The sequence below is a fragment of the Plecotus auritus genome, assembly GCF_963455305.1.
Source record: "Plecotus auritus genome assembly, chromosome: 2".
Classification (NCBI taxonomy): domain Eukaryota; kingdom Metazoa; phylum Chordata; class Mammalia; order Chiroptera; family Vespertilionidae; genus Plecotus; species Plecotus auritus.
Genome location: NC_137771.1, coordinates 152651475 through 152670032, shown reverse-complemented (window position 1 = coordinate 152670032; position 18558 = coordinate 152651475). Strand labels below are relative to the sequence as shown.

Below are 18558 nucleotides of genomic sequence, written 5' to 3'. Positions count from 1 at the left end.
CCGTTTGCCAGAGGGGAGCCGGTGCTGGCAGCCGGGGGAAGGAAGGCCTACTCTTGCATGAATTTCGTGCATCGGGCCTCTAGTTATATAATATTGGCCTATTCTATCCTTTATAGATGGTATAACCAGTTCATGTGTCAATTAATATTTCCCAATTTTACATATTATAAAAAAGGAGGATTTCTTGATTAAAGAAGTTTGGAAACTATAGCAGATTGGGCCAAGCATGGCCTTTAGAATCAGATCTGGTTTTTATACCAACTTACCTACTTAGAAGCTAAATGCACTTGGGACTTATGGAACCTCTCTAAACCTTAGATTTCAGCTATTAAATGGGAGGATATTTAATACTATTTGCAACTAGCAAGGGTTAAATAAGATAATGTATGGTTGGCCCTAGCACATAGTATGGGCTCAATAAATATTAATTTTTTTCTCTGATGTTCACAGCTGACTTTACCTTATTTTAAAGGTAAAGAATTGCTATGAAAGTTCATGCCTCAGTAATTTCCAATGGTAAACTGAATGGTGTGTTAATAATAGAAGTAAAGAAATAGGAGCATGTCCTCTTAATTATGTTCCTAGGACAGCCACATGGGACACCCACAATAAATATGATCCTATCACTGAAGATAGAGACACATACATTATAGAACCAATTTTAGGTAAAATCTAGGACTGGTTAAGGTGGCAGAATAGGAAGGTGTAGACAATTTCATCTTGCTGAATTCCCTCTCCAGAGAGATGAAGAGTCACAATGAGTTTTCTACTGTTTAATAAAGACAACTATTTTCTATACAAAAACACCCTAGTTTAGAGAAGAGGCAGACAGCTGTGAGAGATATGTGAAGACATATTTCAGTTTTATTATCTTTTAGGCATAGACGGGTGTGTTAATCCATTTCCACATACATTTCCTATAATCAAAGATTGGAAGTGAAACTTGAACTGGCAAAACCTGTCTCCTGTTGCCGAAGAGTTAGTAGTAAACTGAAGAGACGCAACCTCGGAAGTTGAGGATTGTGCATGATCTTCCTTCCCAGCCTTGCTGTGCACATCTCTGCCATTACACAAATTAGCTTTCCTTTTCATCCGGGCATGAATTCAATAGTTCTAATGTTGCCTCCCGTTTCCCGGCAAACTTTCTGCTTTCCATCCAGAGCTCTGTGCTGTGAATGTTCTGCTCTCTAGGTTCCGACACCTGTTTTCGGACTCAGTTAACCACAGCAAATGAAAGCCAAGAAATAACTGTAGCATAACCCTCTCTTTCTATTGTAGCATTGCTTCTTTCTGCAAATATACCCTAGGAGTTAGACTTTAAACCTTTGAGCTCCCACACCAAAAGAAAAAGTATTTATATCAAAGGGATTTCATTTTAGTGTTCATGGTTTATTGTGGAAAGCAGGTGTTTAAAAATTTTAGAATTTCTTTAACAAAATTCTAAAGAAAAGAGAAAACAGAAATCACAGTATTTACAGAGAGATAACAGAATGGCTTTGCCATGCAGAACAAATAACTTTGGTTTTTCCCCTTTCACTTTGGTTTAAATATTGACCAAGATTCAATTTTTTCCTGCCAAATAAAACTTCAATAAATGAAAGTTTAGAGGCAAAATAACATGTTTTCTCCCCCCTCCCATAATATTTTACACAGCTTTGAGTCTAATAAGATATTTTATGTATTTAACTCATACCAATGCACTACAGGAAGCTTTTATTAAACTGAGATACTATTGCCCAGATAGTAAATGGTTTACAAATGTACAACAGCATGTGTTTCTAAATAATGCAGAAGTGGCAAAATATTATTCCTAATATCCATCTTCAATTTATTTTTCATTGCCATCATAATTTTTATTCCATCAATCTAAAAAACAAACACCAGTTTTCCTCTCTCCCAAGAACACAGTTCTATACCTGGGAATCTGATGTTCATTTTCTTTTTCTATAAAGTTATGTAAATCCTGGGACAAAAATGGCTGTGCAGTGTTCTCCCAGAATCCAGGCTTCTGCTTGAAAGAGCAAAGTTTAAAAGTCTAGTCACAAGTAGCTACTGGCCCATATCCAGTCTACTTCAAAAAGTTTCCATTTATACTACCACCCTATAAAGTTCCTCAAGCATAAAACACGCTTATAAAGTTACAAATTTGAATGTAACTAAAGATACATAGACATTTTATTATTACACTTTTATGTACTGCTTGATAAATTATGTACCAGTTAAAAACACTAAATTATCTCAAGGTGCATTCAATATCCGTAGCATAGTTAACAAAAACACACACGAAAAAAATATATATTCTATATTCTGTGGAAAATAACACAGCTTTGATAATGACCACTGTTAAAAATCTCCAATTCTGACTGATATCTTTTTAAAAAGGAAATGGGCATAATTTTAAGGCAGTGGATAACCCAAAGGATTTAATACCAATTTTTAAATACAGTGATTTACATTCTGATCTATGAAAATGGAAATGTTACCCATGATTTTTCCAAACTGTCTCTCACACATTGTTTTTTTTTTCCCTTTCTTCTGACAGAAAATAATTTACTAGCAGATGTCTCTAAAGTGCTACCCAAATTCTGTAATGTTATTTTTTTTTCAGTATAGGCAAAATTGTCAGTTTGGGAGTACCGTTATTATGTATGTGCGTCCATATGCATGTGAGATTTCCTTCTGAGAGCCAGCTGGTGGTGCATACGGAGAATCAGCTCATCCAGGGTTTATCAATCTGACTCTCCGCCTCCCCGTCTCAGGATAAAACCACAGTTTTGGAATTGGGCAATGTGCGTGTTCCCAGTCCTCACAAGCTGCCACCTTTGGGAGTTAGGGGCTTGTGAAAAAGTTTAGGGGCATTACTGATAGCAATCAGAATCAGAAATGTACCTGCTCAGATTATCCATATAAACAATTGAAATAAAAACATTACATTATACATCAGATTAACAGCAACTCCCAGAACAAAGCTTACAGTGTATAAAAATAGCTACGTAAAAAATTTACATAAAAGGCAAACCAAAAGGAAATCCTCAGTGCAGACATTTACAGAAAAAAAAAAAAAAATCAAACCAAACACAACATATGACCTATCATCATGGCTACCAAAACTTGTTATTGTTTGCAATTTCATTTCATTGTTTGACTTGAGATAATTCTCTAAGATCCTGTGACAGCTTGGTAAAATGAACTGCTTAATATTTGAACCATGAATTGCTGTCAATGTCTTTGTATATGTCTTAAATACAATCCACGTTCATGCTTCAATTGGCCTATATAGTTTTTTTCTCTGAAATAATGAAAAAAAAAACATAATTTAGTAAGTTACTATAGCAATCATTTTTCACCATCAACAGATGCTTTGTACTAAAAGTGACAGGAATTACTTTATAGGAGACTTTCATAAAACTCCATTGTCCCCGAACCCATCTGTAATGCTAGGCATTGCTATGCCCCTTCTGCAAATAATTTTTTTTGGAATAGTTGAGTGTCTTTATTTTTATGAAAATTGCTTAATTCATGTGAAGAGCATAAAGGTTTTCAGGAAAACATTTCATTCTGTTTAAAAAATTCACTTATCCCCTCAAATCACACTCTTTTGTGGGCTTTGTCTTCAATCTCAATTTTCCTTTGAGGATTTACTCTATCCAATTTTGAAGGTAACAGTAGGTAAAAATCTATATTTATGGAAGATGGAGGAATGAATTCTAGAGAAGCAGAAAAAAAAAAAAACACAAAAAAACCACAGGTGGAAATGCTGCCTGCCTTGCTTCCAATGAAAGGCAAATATGGGGAAAGAATCCAGTTCTTTCTCCCAATCAGTCTGTCGTCCTGGTTTTCAGATTTTAAAAGTGTCTTACCTAAATTATTCTATTTTTCTTTCCTGTGTGCATCCTCCCAATTACAATTCTTCCCATGCCCCATATCTTCTCTATGGGATTAATTTGGGTGACATATTCAAATTGTGACTATGGCTTATGTATAATGAAGCAAAGTTTTACTATGGTTGTTGGGGATTTTAACTTCAGAGAGTCAGCTACAGTAAGTTATTCTCACTCAAGGACACACAAAATAATGTGCCCAAATGACTTACCTTAAAAGAATCACACTCATATAAATTACATAAAATATATGCAATACACATAACAAGTGTATATATATTATATTATACACACATATATGTATATGTGCATATACAGGCACATATATACATATACCTCCTATATAATAAAAGGGTAATATGCAAATTGACCGAACGGTGGAACGACCGGTCGCTATGACATGCAGTGACCACCAGGGGGCAGACGCTCAATGCAGGAGCTGCCCCCTGGTGGTCAGTGCACTCTCACAGGGGGAGCGCCGCTCAACCAGAAGCCAGGCTGACAGCTGGTGAGCTCAGCGACGGTGGTGGGAGCCTCTCCCACCTCGGGGGATGTCTGACTGATGGCTTAGGCCCGCTCCCCATGGGTAATAAAAGGGTAATAAAAGGCCCATGGGGAGCAGGCCTAAGCCGTCAGTCAGACATCCCCCAAGGGCTCCCAGACTGTGAAAGGGTGCAGGCTGGGCCAAGGGACCCGCAAAAGTGTGTGTGTGTGTGTACACAAACTTGTTAATCTTTTCATTAAAATGATTTGAGAGATGGCTGTATAAACACTCTGATACTTTTAATATCTTAAATCCTTGGATTTGAATTTTTATATTTAAGTTATTCTCATAATTGTTTTTAAAAATAAATTTAAATTATTAGAATCAGCGCTCATCCAACCAAAACACAGTTTATAAAATTAAGCTTCTTTGCACTCAACAAAATTTTTGACATTAGAATATAAAATGCTAATTAAATGTTAAAATTTCAAAATTGATTTTAATTATTCAGAGGATAATGATTATTTGTTTGGAGGATATGGAAATGGTTGAGATTCCATTCTTTTGAAGACACCTGAGTTACCAAAGCTTGCTTTTGAAAAGCTCTCTTCCTGTTTTAAAAGCCTCAATTATGAAGCATCTTACTGTCAAGGCTTTCCTTTTCATCTCATAGGGTGTTTCATTCTTTACTTGGAATTATTTCTATAAACCTCACACAGCTTACTTACCTGGACAACAACAAGAACAGTTTCTCTCTTAGGCTTCTGTTTTGTGATTGTTTTCTTCTAACTTTTTGTTTTCCTCTAGATTACCAAGATCCTTGTTTACATGTTTTGATGCGGTCCTGTAAAGGAATTAATCAAACATTATTACATTGACACACACATTTTCCTTTTTTAAATTTAGGGTTCACATTAATGTATCTTTGAGAAGCACATGTTTTACCTCTAATATAGGCAAACCACTAGGAAGAACAATTCCACATTTGTGAGCCTTGATTGGTAACAGGACCCATTCCAATGAAATGACTTTGACAGCTGGGTTGCATTAAATATGTGCTAAGAGAAACATAAATCTATTATTTTGAACACAGACTATATATACATAGTTGCATCCTGGTTTTGGCTGGGTTTTCTCTCCACTTTCTGGAAAGTAATTACTATCACTTTTTAGTCAAAATTTTCATTCTGTGCAAATAGTTTCTGGCAAAAGTTTTCTGAGGGAGTTTCATTAAGGTCATTTCCTTTTTAGCATCCCCTTTTATGCCTCCAGGTAGAGCCAATTCCCTGTAGTTTTGTTTATGGATTTTGTTTTATTGGATAAATCAAATGCAAGATTAGAAAGAGACTGAGATTTACGACAGAAGATTGGCAGCAGCAGAAGTTAAAGCAGCTCTACTGTGGTGTTTCTCAAATAGTGGTCCCAGATCAGCAACAGAATTATGGAAACAGAAAATGCAGATGGGGCATACAATCTATGATAAGCAAGACCTAGTGTTTCTGCTGCAAGCTAAAGTTTGAGAACCGCTGCCCTAGTGGTTGCCATGTTTACATATGATTGACTAGATCCCATCCTTTAAGCACTTAAACCAGGTTTTCTTAAACCCACGGCCAAATTCTTTGGTTTTGTGATCACTCAGGAGAAGTCATCACTGTATCTAAGAGTGTATCATTTCCTTCTTTCCCGTTTCCTTCCTTCCCTCCCTCCCTTTTTTCTTTCCCTAACTCCTTCACTCTCTGTTGTAAGCACATCAGGGGAACCACAGTGATATGGAACTTCAAATTATTATTGCCATATAATTCCTAGTAATTCTTCTACTTTTAAGAAATTATATAATACTAGATGTATCTCTTGGTTATGGAAGCTGGGGTAGTAAACTCCAATTTCCCTCAAAGTATTTCTATTTTTTAAATAAAATTTCTGAACTCATTTGCTAAGAATCACAATTTTACCAGAAAAAGTGTTATAATGGTGTATGACATTGGTCCAATTGAGATAAAGACATACAGCTCATTCAAACTGGAAATTCATTATATTTAGTATAAATTTAATTTGTGATTTAAAAATCCTTAGTTTAGCTTAAATTACAGCCTTCTAAATCTATGCATAAAGGCAGGAGAGCAATCTCAAACTCTGTCAACATGATTAAGTCCTATATGTGATAGCGTTTTATGAGAAAGGTATTTAAAAATGTAAGTGAGACCATGTTGTAAGTTTGAGTCTATATCTTGAATTATATATATCACATAAATATCTTCTATCTTGTACTAAAATGGTACATTATACATTGTACATTAACATATACAACAATGAATGACAACTTCTTTATTATATATATTTTCCAGGCAAATAATAAAATGTGTATATAATAATGTGTGTGTATATATATCATCTACATTATATAATATACTATATATTATATATTATAGGTGATTTGAGGTCTATTCTCTTTTGCTAACAAATTACTTAACTAATGCCTAATAAAATCTTAGTAACCTCAACAGTAAAATATGAGGGGTGGTGATTTAGGATGCTTTCTAAGTCCTATTTTAAGGCCTAGACTTTCTATAAATTTACAAATCCTTTAAGATTTATTTTGTTGAAGAATTATATACATATAAAATAATATACCAATAATAAAAGTAAAATTCAATAAATTTTCAAAAACTGCATGCATGAATGCAACCTGTACGCAGCTCAAGAAATAGAACAGTTGCAGACCCTGAAGTACATTATGCTCCTTCCTCTCACTATTGCCTCCCAAAAGTTACTACAGTCCTGAGTTCTCACAGAATAGTTTTACCTAGGAGAAACCAAGATGGCGGCATAGGGAAACACCTAAACTGCTGCCTCGCACAACAATTTCAAAACTACAACTAAAAGACAAAACTGACATCATCCAGAACCACAGGAAGGCTGGCTGAGTGGAAATTCTACAACTAGAAGGAAAGAGAAAAGCACACTGAGACTCAGAGGAGCTGCAGGAGGCAGAGGTACTGAGACACGCACACAGAGATTACTGGCAACTGAGTACTCGGCTGGCTTTCTCAAGCGGGAGGGAGACAAAAGCTCCTGACTGCACTGAACTCCAGTTCTGGGTAAGACTCTGGGGACCCAGACTAATTTGGGAGAAACTGGACTGTCTGGCAGCGAGCGGAACTCAAGGGCAGCTTTCTCTCAGAGGTGCTTGCAGCGATTACCACGGGACACTGAGACACAGGGGGCTATTAGGACAGGGCTGATGGGAAACCAATGCTCTATGCTCTGCCCTGAAACTCCGCCCCATCCAAGCTGAGCACAGAGGCTTTTGCAGATCTTGTCTCATAAGGGTGTTTCCAACACAGAAGTTCTCCCAGCATAGACACAGCTGATCCTCACAGCCAATTGGCCTGAAGGTCAATTCCTCCCAGTGATACCAACAATAATCAAGGCTTAACTACAACAAGACTGTGCACACATGCCCAAGCCGGTTTGGCTCGGTGGATAGAGCGTTGGCCTGCATACTGAAGGGTCCCAGGTTTGATTCCGGTCATGGGCATGTACCTTGGTTGCGGGCACATCCCCAGTAGGGTGCGTGCAGGAGGCAGCTGATCGATGTTTCTCTCTCATTGATGTATCTAACTCTCTATCCCTCTCCTTTCCTCTCTGTAAAAAAATCAATAAAATATATTTTTTTTAAAAAAGACTGTGCATACAGCCCACAAAGGGGTGCACCAAGAGTGTCCACCTCAGGTAACTGGGGAGGCTGAGCCACTGGGCCCAATAGGACACCTAGCACACAAAGCCACTCTATGAATTCAGGGAAGCAACGAAAATGCGGAGACAAAGAAACAGGTCACAAATGAAAGAAATGGAGGAAAGCAAACGACTGGATATAGAGTTCAAAACCATGGTTATAAGGTTTTTCAAGAATTTTCTAGAAAAGGCCAATAAATTTAGTGAGACCCTCGAGGATATGAAAAAGGACCAACTAGAAATTAAGCATACACTGACTGAAATAAAAAATATTATACAGAGATCTAACAGCAGACTAGAGGATCACAAGAATCAAGTCAAAGATTTGAATTACAAAGAAGCAAAAAACACTCAACCAGAAAAGCAAAAAGCAAAAAGAATCCAAAAATATGATAGTGTAAGGAGCCTCTGGGACAACTTCAAGTGTACCAACATCAGAATTATGAGGGTGCCAGAAGAAGAGAGAGAGCAAGATACTGAAAACCTATTGGAAGAAATAATGACAGAAAACTTCCCCCACCTGGTGAAAGAAATAGACTTACAAGTCCAGGAAGTGCACAGAACCCCAAACAAAAGGAATCCAAAGAGGACCACACCAAGACACATCATAATTAAAATGCCAAGAGCAAAAGACAAACAGAGAATATTAAAAGCAGCAAGAGAAAAACAGTTAGTTACCTACAAGGGAGCACCCATACGACTGTCAGTGGATTTCTCAACAGAAACTATGCAGGCCAGATGGGAGTGTCAAGAAATATTCAAAGTGATGAATAGCAAGAACCTACAACCAAGATTACTCTACCCAGCAAAGCTATCATTCAGAATTGAAGGGCAGATAAAGAGCTTCACAGATAAGAAAAAGCTAAAGGAGTTCATCACCACCAAAGCAGTATTATATGAAATGCTGAAAGGTATTCTGTAAGAAGAGGAAGAAGAAGAAAAAGGTAAAGATAAAAATTATGAACAACAAATACATGTCTATCAACTAGTGAATCTAAAAATCAAGTGAATAAAAAATCTGATGAACAGAATAAACTGGTCAATATAATAGAATCAGGGGCATAGAAAGGTTGTGGACTGACAATTCTCAGGGGCAAGGGGTGTGGGGGTGTGGGGAGAGACTGGACAAAAATCGTACACCTATGGATGAGGACAGTGGGGGGGGGGGGGTAAGGAGAAAGGGTGGTGTGGGAACCAGGTGGAGGGAAGCTATGGGGGAAAAAAGAGGAACAACTGTAATAATCTGAACAGTAAAGATTTATTAAATTAAAAAAAAGAACAGTTTTACCAGTTCTTGTAATGTGAATATAAATGGAATTATACCTCATGTATTCACTTTTCTCTGCCTTTTATTTAAACACAACTGATGTTTGTGACATTCATATATAATGTTGTATGTAGTGTAGGTTTTGATTCTCATGGCTGTATAGTTTGTCACTGGTTAAATAAATTATAATTTATTTATATATTTTGCTAGTGGTGGGCATTCTTGCTTTTTGTTCTTTTTGGGATTTTACTTATACTTAAATTAGATCTTTTGTGTTGTCCCACATCTCTTATTTTCTTATGTGTCTTATCTATTCTTTTTCCTTTCTGTGCTTCAATCTGGGTGATTTCCATTGATCTGTGTTCTAGCTTACTTCTCTTGTGTTCTGCTGTAGCCCATCTGTTTTTAAATTCATCCACCCAAGACTTATTTTTCAATATATATTTTCAGGTCTAAAGTGTCAATTTGATTTTAAAATACATTTAAATTCTCTATTCCATTAATCTACAATGACCATATTTTCTTCCACTTTCAAGATATTATTTAGAGTTATTTTAATATCCTTGTCTGTTAACTATAGTACCAAAATCATGCATGAATCTGCTTGTCTACATTTTCTTTTGATTTTTGATTGTATATTCTTGACACTTTGCTTTTTATCTAGAGTATTTTGTATGACACCATATATAAATGAGCTGTAGAGACTGCAAACAATGTTCTTTCCCATCAGATAAGGTCCCCCTTTCCTTTGTTAAGTAGGCAGGGTGAGGGGCTGATGACTCCAGTTTAATCAGGGCTTAAATTAGGCTGAGGCTCAGCTGCAGTTTTAGTAAGACCCAGTGTTCCTCTTGTTTGCCCTTTTCCCTACGGCAGTGGTTGGCAAACTGCGGCTTGCGAGCCACATGCATCTTGCAAGCCACATGCGGCTTGCAAGCCGCGGTTTGCCGCTCTGTTGACTAATGAGTTTGCCGACCACTGGGATAGGGACTTAATCACAAGGAACAACAACAGCCTGTAATTATTGGAATCCAGAGTCTAGGTCAGTGGTTGGCAAACTCATTAGTCAACAGAGCGGCAAACTGTGGCTCGCGAGCCGCAGTTTGCTGACCACTGCCCTAAGGCATGACCCTCCAAGGCTTCTGATTAAGATTCTAGCAAGTGCTACTTTCTCCAGCACTTAAATAGAGATCCATCTCTTTGGAGAGTTTCCATCCATATCTCCAGCCATCAATCTCATGACACTTCAAAATATGGGCACACTCTTCTTCTTGATTTGAGTATAGCTTCTTGAAAGTAAGGACCATGTTTTACTTTTATTTACCCATAGCATATAATACACTGACTGAATATGTTATTTCTTTTGATGAACTGAACTGACCTCACCGTATATGTGTTTTTTCTTCACCATAATATTCTTAATAAAATTTTCTTTTCTCTAGCTGACTTTATTGTAAGAATATAGTATACTAGAGGCCTGGTGCATGAAATTTATGCACAGGGCAGGGGAGTGGGTGTGTCCCTCAGCCCAGCCTGAACCCTCTCCAATCTGGGACCCCTCGAGGGATGTCCGACTGCCCGTTTAGGCCCGATCCCGCTAAAATTGGGCCTAAATGGGCAGTCGGACATCCCTCTCACAATCCAGGACTGCTGGCTCCCAACTGCTTGCCTGCCTGCCTTCCTGATTGCCCCTAACCGCTTCTGCCTGCCAGCCTGATCACCCCCTAACCACTCCCCTGCCAGCCTGATTGATGCCTAACTGCTCCCCCCTGCCAGCCTGTTTGCCCCTAACTGCCCTCCCCTGCAGGCCTGGTCACCTCCAACTGCCCTCCCCTGCAGGCCTGGTCCCCCCCAACTGCTCTCCCCTGCAGGCCTGGGTCCCCCCCAACTGCCCTTCCCTGCAGGCCTGGTCACCCCCAACTGCCCTCCCCTGCAGGCCTGGTCCCCCACCTACTGCCCTTCCCTGCAGGCTCGGTCACCCCCAACTTCCGCCCTCTGCCGGCCTGGTCACGCCTAACTGCCCTCCCCTGCAGGCCTGGTCTCTCCCAACTGTCCTCCCCTGCTGGCCATCTTGTGGTGGCCATCTTGCATCCACATGGGGGCAGCCATCTTGTGTGTTGAAGTGATGGTCAATCTGCATATTACTCTTTTATTAGATAGGATAGAGGCCTGGTGCACGGGCGGGGGCCAGCTGGTTTGCCCTGAAGGGTGTCCCGGATCAGGGTGGGGGTTCCCTTGGGGCGTGGGGCGGCCTGGGCAAGGGGCCTGTGGTGGTTTGCAGGCCGGCCACGCCCCCTGGTGACCCAAGCGGAGGCCCTGGGATCTGGGATTTATTTATCTTCTATAATTGAAACTTTGTAGCCTTGAGCGGAGCCAAGCCTCCTGCTTGCTCCGTGGCTGCACCCATTTTTGTTGGGATTTATTTATCTTCTATAATTGAAACTTTGTAGCCTTGAGGAGAGGCCAAGGCAGGCCAGGGCTGTGGAAGCTTGGCTTTCTCCATCGCCGGGGGCAACTCAAGCCTCCTGCTCTCTCCAGCTCCGTGGCTGCCACCATTTTTGTTGGGATTTATTTATCTTCTATAATTGAAACTTTGTAGCCTTGAGTGGAGGCCTGGGCCTGCCAGGGTGTGTGGAAAGCTTGGCTTCCTCCATTGCCGGGCAAACCCAAGCCTCCTGCTCGCTCTGTGGCCACAGCCATCTTGGTTGGGTTAATTTGCATACTCTCTCCTGATTGGCTGGTGGGCGTGGCTTGTGGGTGTAGCGGAGTGATGGTTAATTTGCCTATTACTCTTTTATTAGATAGGATAATACATGTAACACACAAAATATGTAATTGGTTGTTTATATTCATATCTATTTCCTTCTACTGTTCCTTATATTAGTGTTCACCAACATAAAGTTCTATATACCCAGCTGCTGTCTTACAGACAAGTAAAATATAGAGAATACTGCATAGAATGACAGAACTTGAGTGATGTCTTACAACAATCTTTTCAGATAAAACTGCACAAAATCATATGCATACATACATATGTACCTTGATTATTCTAATAGAATGTTATAAGCTAAGAGTTGTTATTATAATCTCAAGAACAACCACAATAAAAGAATACAAAGAAGTAGGGTTAAAAGACCAGTAGAGCAATTAAAATGCAATACTAAAACTTATTTGAGTACTGGAAAGCAGGAAAAGAGGACCAGAGGACAACTAAGAAACAAATAGGGAGATAGTGGTCTTAATTATATCAATAGTTAAGTCATGTAACTTGGCTAAAATATCCAATTAAAAGTTAGAGATTGTCATACTATACTATGTAAGACAAGAAAATGCTTGAGGGCAGGGGTTAAATTATTTTTCTGAAAGGTCCAGATAGCAAATATTTTAGGCTTGCATAGTTTTTGGTCCAACTCTTCCACTCCGGCAGTGTAGTATGAAGCAACCAACAATGGCTGTGCTCCTATAAAACTTTATTTACAAAATGAGGCAGCAGCCTGGAGTCATGGTTTGATCAGCCTTACTTTATACGAGATGCACTTTAAATATACATAAAGAGATAAATAATATCTATATATATAAAACGCTAATATGCAAATAGACCAAAGAGCAGAACAACCGAATAACATGGTGGGCATCAGCTGTGGCAAAATGGTGGAGTAGGTGAGTGGGAGCACCAGACCAAGGGGAGCCGGTCACTGTTATCAGGGCAAGCCTCTGGTGGTTACTGAAAATTCTTTGCTCCCACGCACTGTGGTCCCACTGGGTGCTTGCACCTGCTGCTGGCGCTGGCCCTGCTCACGCCCGCTGCCAGCACTGGAGCTGCTGCTCGCAACCACTGCCGGTGTCTGGAGCCATCCCCGATCGCTCGGTGCTGTCAGTGGGTGCGAGTGGTGGCTGCTGCCCCGATCGTCCCTCAGGGCTTCTCCACCTCCCCCTGCTCCTGAGGGGTGATTGGGGCAGCAGCCACCACTCACACCCACTGGCAGCACCGGCCCCGCTTGCACTTGCTGCTGGAGAGCATGGGAGCAGTGGTGGCAGGAATGGGGTTGCCGGGCGGGAGCACAGAGGATGGGCTGAGACCTGTCCCTCTGCCCACCGCAGCTCGCAGCCCACAGTTCTTTTCAAGGTGCATGAATTCGTGCACTGGGCCCCTAGTTGAAAATAAAAGGATAGAAAAAGATAAACATGTAACCAGTAAGCTTATGGATGCCGTGTGGCTATCTTAATACCAGGCAATGTAAAATTCAACACAAGCAATATTGCAGCGATAATGAGAGACATTTCACAATTATAGCAGGTTTAACACCTAAAAAATCATAACAACTGTAAGTGTGTGTACCTAATGAAAGAATAAAGCAAATACTGACAAGTACTTGAGGGAAACATAGACAAGTACACAATCTCATTTAGAGACTTTAATGACCGTTTCTCAGTAGCTGATAGGATTAATAAATCAAAATTCACTATGCTTGATCTTAATAAAGTAGCTAGTATTGGGTAGCTCTAGTACTGGAAATGTATGCTTACTAGTATATCCTTACATTATATGTAAAGTGATTTTATATAATTGAAAAAAATTATGATAATATTTAAACTATCTTATTTAACCTAATATACAGCTATAGAACACTATACCCACCAATAATCAAATTATTTTTTTCAAGGTCCAACATAGCATCTACTAGGAAATATTGCATGCCTGCACACCAACCCCACTTCCCCCAAAAAAACCCTACAAATAAATCTCAATGAATTTTAAAAGAGTATAAGCATGCAGAGCTGGCTGTCTTAACAAAACAGAACTAAATGAGAAATGTTTAGAATTTAATACAGTTCTAGTTACATGACTCCAGATAAGAAACCACAAAAGGAATTTAAAAATATTTTGAACTGAATAAATATGTAAATACAACATACTGAAATTTGTGGAATGTTGTTAACAGAGTGCTGAGATTAAATTAATAGTTTAAATGCTTGAGTTATAAAAGAAGAAAGGCTAACATCCATGATGTAAATTTTTTACTTTATGAAATCAGAGAAAGAAGAGCAAGTTAAACTCTAAATAACTTGAAGAAAGAAAACAGCAATATAAGAGCAAAAGTAATTAAAATGGGAAAGAAGAAATAGAAATAAAAACAATGCCAAGAGTTTTTAAAATATTAAGAAAATTGATAACTCCCTTAAAAAGACTGAGCAAGAAAAAGAACAAAGTGCAAAATAACAATATTAGAAAAATAGTGTTATCACTACACAATCACAGGCAAAAAAGGATAAGGGAATCCTATGTATAACTTTTCTTTTTGCAAAAATATCAACAACTTAAATGAAGAAAACATTTTCCTTGAAAAACCAAAATTTATTCAAGAAGAAGCAACTTTATTTCTATTAACATATATGTTAATCCTCATCTGAGAATATTTATTTTTGCCATTGCTTATTTTTAGAGAGAGTGGAAGAGTGGAAGGGAGGGAGGGAGGGAGGGAGAGAGGGAGGGAGGGAGGGAGGGAGAGAGAGAGAGAGAGAGAGAGAGAGAGAGAGAGAGAGAGAGAGAGAGAGAGAAACATCAACTAGAGAGAGTGAGAAAAAAACATTGATTGGTTGTCTCCCCCATAAGCTCTGGGGCCAGGGATGGAACCTGCAATCAAGGTATATGTCCTTGACCTGGACCACATCCCTTCAGTGCAGGAGCTGATGCTCTATCCACTGAGCTACAGTGGCTAGGGTCATTTATTTTTTTAAAAACAAGTTTTCATAAAGAAAGCTCCAAGCCCATGTGGTTTCACCATTAAATTATATGAAACTTTTAAGAAAGTAACAAACTTTTTCAGTAAAGAAGAGGATGGGACTCTTTCCAAGCCATTTGATGAAGCTCACCTTATCCTAGCAACAAAACTTGACAGAGATATTACAAGAAAAGAAAATTACAGACCAATATTCCTCATGAATGCAGATAGAAAAAAAATCCTTAATAAAATGTTGGCAAATTGTATCCATCAATATATAAAAATTATGACACATCATAAAGACTTGGATTTATTACAGAATGCAACACTGGCTTAGCATTCAATAGTCAATCAATGTAGTTTACCATTTTTTTAAGAATAAAAAATGAGAATAAATGATTATTTGTAGAAATAACATGGATATAAATGTAACGTAATGCAGGAAGGGCATTTGAGAAAATTCAACAGTGATTTATGATAAAAAACTCTTAGCAATCTGGGAATAGGAATATTGAAAATTTCTGTAACCTTTTACAGGACATTGTGTAGTAAAGAATTTGGCCTTGCTCAAAAAGAGGTCTGGCCCTTGTCCTTAGTTCCTGGGAGATAACCTCTAAATAGTTAGAATTTTCTAAGTGATAAGAGTCATCTTATTCATGGTGAGCCTCTTAGGTCACACCTGATAGTTTATGCTGAGGAAATGCCCCAGGTAAGAGCCATCAACGGTGGCCCCAGCTGAGAGAACAACTATATGCATTTGGGTGGCTTTGGCCATGAGATATCAGCCTGACTGGGAAAGTGAAAGGCTGGAGACTGAGTTCATCCACGTGGACGATTAATCAATCAAGCCTACTTTATAAAGCCTCAATACAAACTCTGGACACTAAAGCTTGGGAAGCTTCTCAGATTGGCAAACTCCATACTTTTGGCACATGTCTATACCGGTAAAGTAACAATCTCTGAGGACAAAGGATACATCACATGTGGAACCTTCCCAGACTCTACCCTATACTTTTCTTCCCTTGGTCAATTTTAGGGTATCCTTTAATTATAATAAACCTACGAGTATAATAGGTTTCAGTGAGTTCTATATTTCTAGAAAATTACCAAGCCTGAGGATGGTTTTGAGAAAACCATCAAACTTGAGTTGATGTCAGAAATGAGGGCAATCTTAAATGGATTCTTCCCTCTAACTTCCTGTTTGTACCCTAAATCCTTGCATTTGAGGTCAGAAATATTGAACAGACTTGGCAGTTTGGAGGACTGTGTCCTCAACCTTACAGTTTGGCTAACTCTGGGTAGGCTCATATGAAAAACATACAGCTAACATCATCCATAGTGGGAAATACTGAATAATTCCTTCTGTAAGACCGGGAACATGTAAAGATGTCTGCTGTCACCCTCGTCGGTTTGGCTTAGCAGATAGGGCATCGGCCTAGGGACTAAAGGGTCCCATGTTCGATTCTCATCAAGGGCACATGCCTGGGTTGCAGGCTCGATCCCCAGTAGGGGGCATGCAAGAGGCAGCCGATCAATAATTCCCTCTCATTATTGATGTTTCTATCTCTCCCTCTCCCTTACTCTCTGAAATCAATAAAAATATGTTTAAAAAAATAAAGATGTTTGCTGTCAACATTCTATTCAACATTGTATTAGAGCTCTCTATGAGTGCAAGAAAAATAAATGACATATAGAAGAGAAAAAGTAAAATTACCTCTATTGACTGATTGTTTTGATAGAAATCTCAAGAAATCCACAAAACAACTAATAGAACTAACCAATGAATTTAGGAAGATATTAATTATGGGGGGAAGGCATGAGTGGGGTGGAGGGGGTGAATAGGGAAAAAAGGAGGCATCTGTAATACTTTCAACAATAAAGGTAAATTTAAAACATATATTAATCATAATTCCATATATTACTATAAGTGGAAAATAAAAATTATAAAATGTTTGCATTTATAACATCTGCAAAATACATAAAACCATGAATGAATTTTATAAGATGTCCAATATCTGCATTAAAATTCATGAAATATTGCTAAGAAAAAATGGAAAAAATTAAAGTAAATGAAGAAATATATGATATTCATGGATTGGAAAACGAAATATATATATTTTTAAATATGTTTTATTGATTTTTTTAGAGAGAGAGAAGAAAGGAGAGGGAGAGAGAGATAAACATCAATGAGAGAGAAACATCGATCACCTGCTTCCTGAATGCACCCCAACTGAGAATCGAACTGGCAACCTGTTGGTGCACGGGATGACACTCTACCAACTGAGCCACACTGGCTAGGGCGGGAAACTAAATATTTTTTAAAAATCTGTTTTCACTGATTTCAGAGAGAGGAAGGGAAAAGGAAAGAGGGATAGAAACATCCAGCTCAGATTGGGACCCAAGTAACAGACAGAGACTTGGCCGACAGCAGCTGTCCTATATCTAAATCCAGCCGAGCACCAGGAATGCTCAGGGCCTACTCAAGAATGCAAATAATCCTTTCCACTAATATTTACAGGGTAAACTAAGATTGTTGGTAAAGTATTAAATTTGACAGTAAAATAATAATCAAGTTTTCAGATTAATTTAAATAGGCTAATTGAAATAAGTGAATAATCAAGAAAATTTAATTGTACTGGACAAAAAGCTGTTCTTAAAGTAGTAACTAAAATTTCTATTGGTAGTTCATCTCATGGTAAAATTCCTGAACATGCAATGAAACTAAAGCAGTCATATTTTTGTGCAAAAAATTAAAATTTAAAGTTATCAAGACTGCATTATAAAATTTACAAAAGCCTCCATTAATCAAAAAAGGGGGGATAGTAGATTAATATCATGTAAGGAAAAATATCCTATAAGTAAATTACATCTAGAAAATTTTTACTTTACAAAATTAATTTTCATTTGTAATGTTAACAGCAAGACACCCATGAAAAACACATATGGTGTCTAAATAAGACAAAGGAAAATCGTTTGGGCAAAAATAAAAAGGATCCCAAATCAATTATATAGAAAAGATTCCTTTATTAACTTTTGGTCGAGAATATGTTTGTATATTTTCAGAAAACAACTCCAAGACCATGTGGATTCCTGCATCAGAGAGGAATTGACAGGTCCGCTCCAACCACGAAGACAAGAGGAGAAACAGTCCAGAGATGGAAGACGCTGACGACGCCTTGCCACGCTAGCAGTCAGCAGCTGTGCGATGCAGCAGGTTGCCTAGGACCAAACCAGAGGGGGTCGGACCTGCATTGCCACCATGTGCCCACCATCCAGATATCATTGCTGACATGTACACATAAGGAACTGTTTGACATTGAAAAGGGGACTCAGAACTGTTGGACATTGAAATTGGGACTCAAACCTTTTTTGTTATTATATGTTTATTTCTAGTCTGCAGAGGCAAGATTTTTTTAAAGGAAAGAAATGGGGAAAAAATGATACAGAGGCAAAGAAGCATTGAACAGACTG

General features: G+C 38.5%; 1 protein-coding gene across 4 annotated transcripts in view; it reads right to left on the bottom strand.

The window, feature by feature from the left end:
- Window positions 1–840: 840 nt before the first annotated feature.
- ALCAM (activated leukocyte cell adhesion molecule) overlaps window positions 841–18558 on the bottom strand; it is a 224915-nt gene continuing 207197 nt past the window's right edge. For all 4 annotated transcript variants that reach the window (XM_080654161.1, XM_080654159.1, XM_080654160.1 and 1 more), the window contains 2 exons: window positions 5094–5209; window positions 841–3289 (listed from right to left, as the gene is read on the bottom strand). In XM_080654161.1, the coding sequence (XP_080510287.1) occupies window positions 5122–5209 (88 nt within the window). In that variant the 3' untranslated portion in view covers window positions 841–3289; window positions 5094–5121. The remainder of the gene's footprint in view (window positions 3290–5093; window positions 5210–18558) is intronic.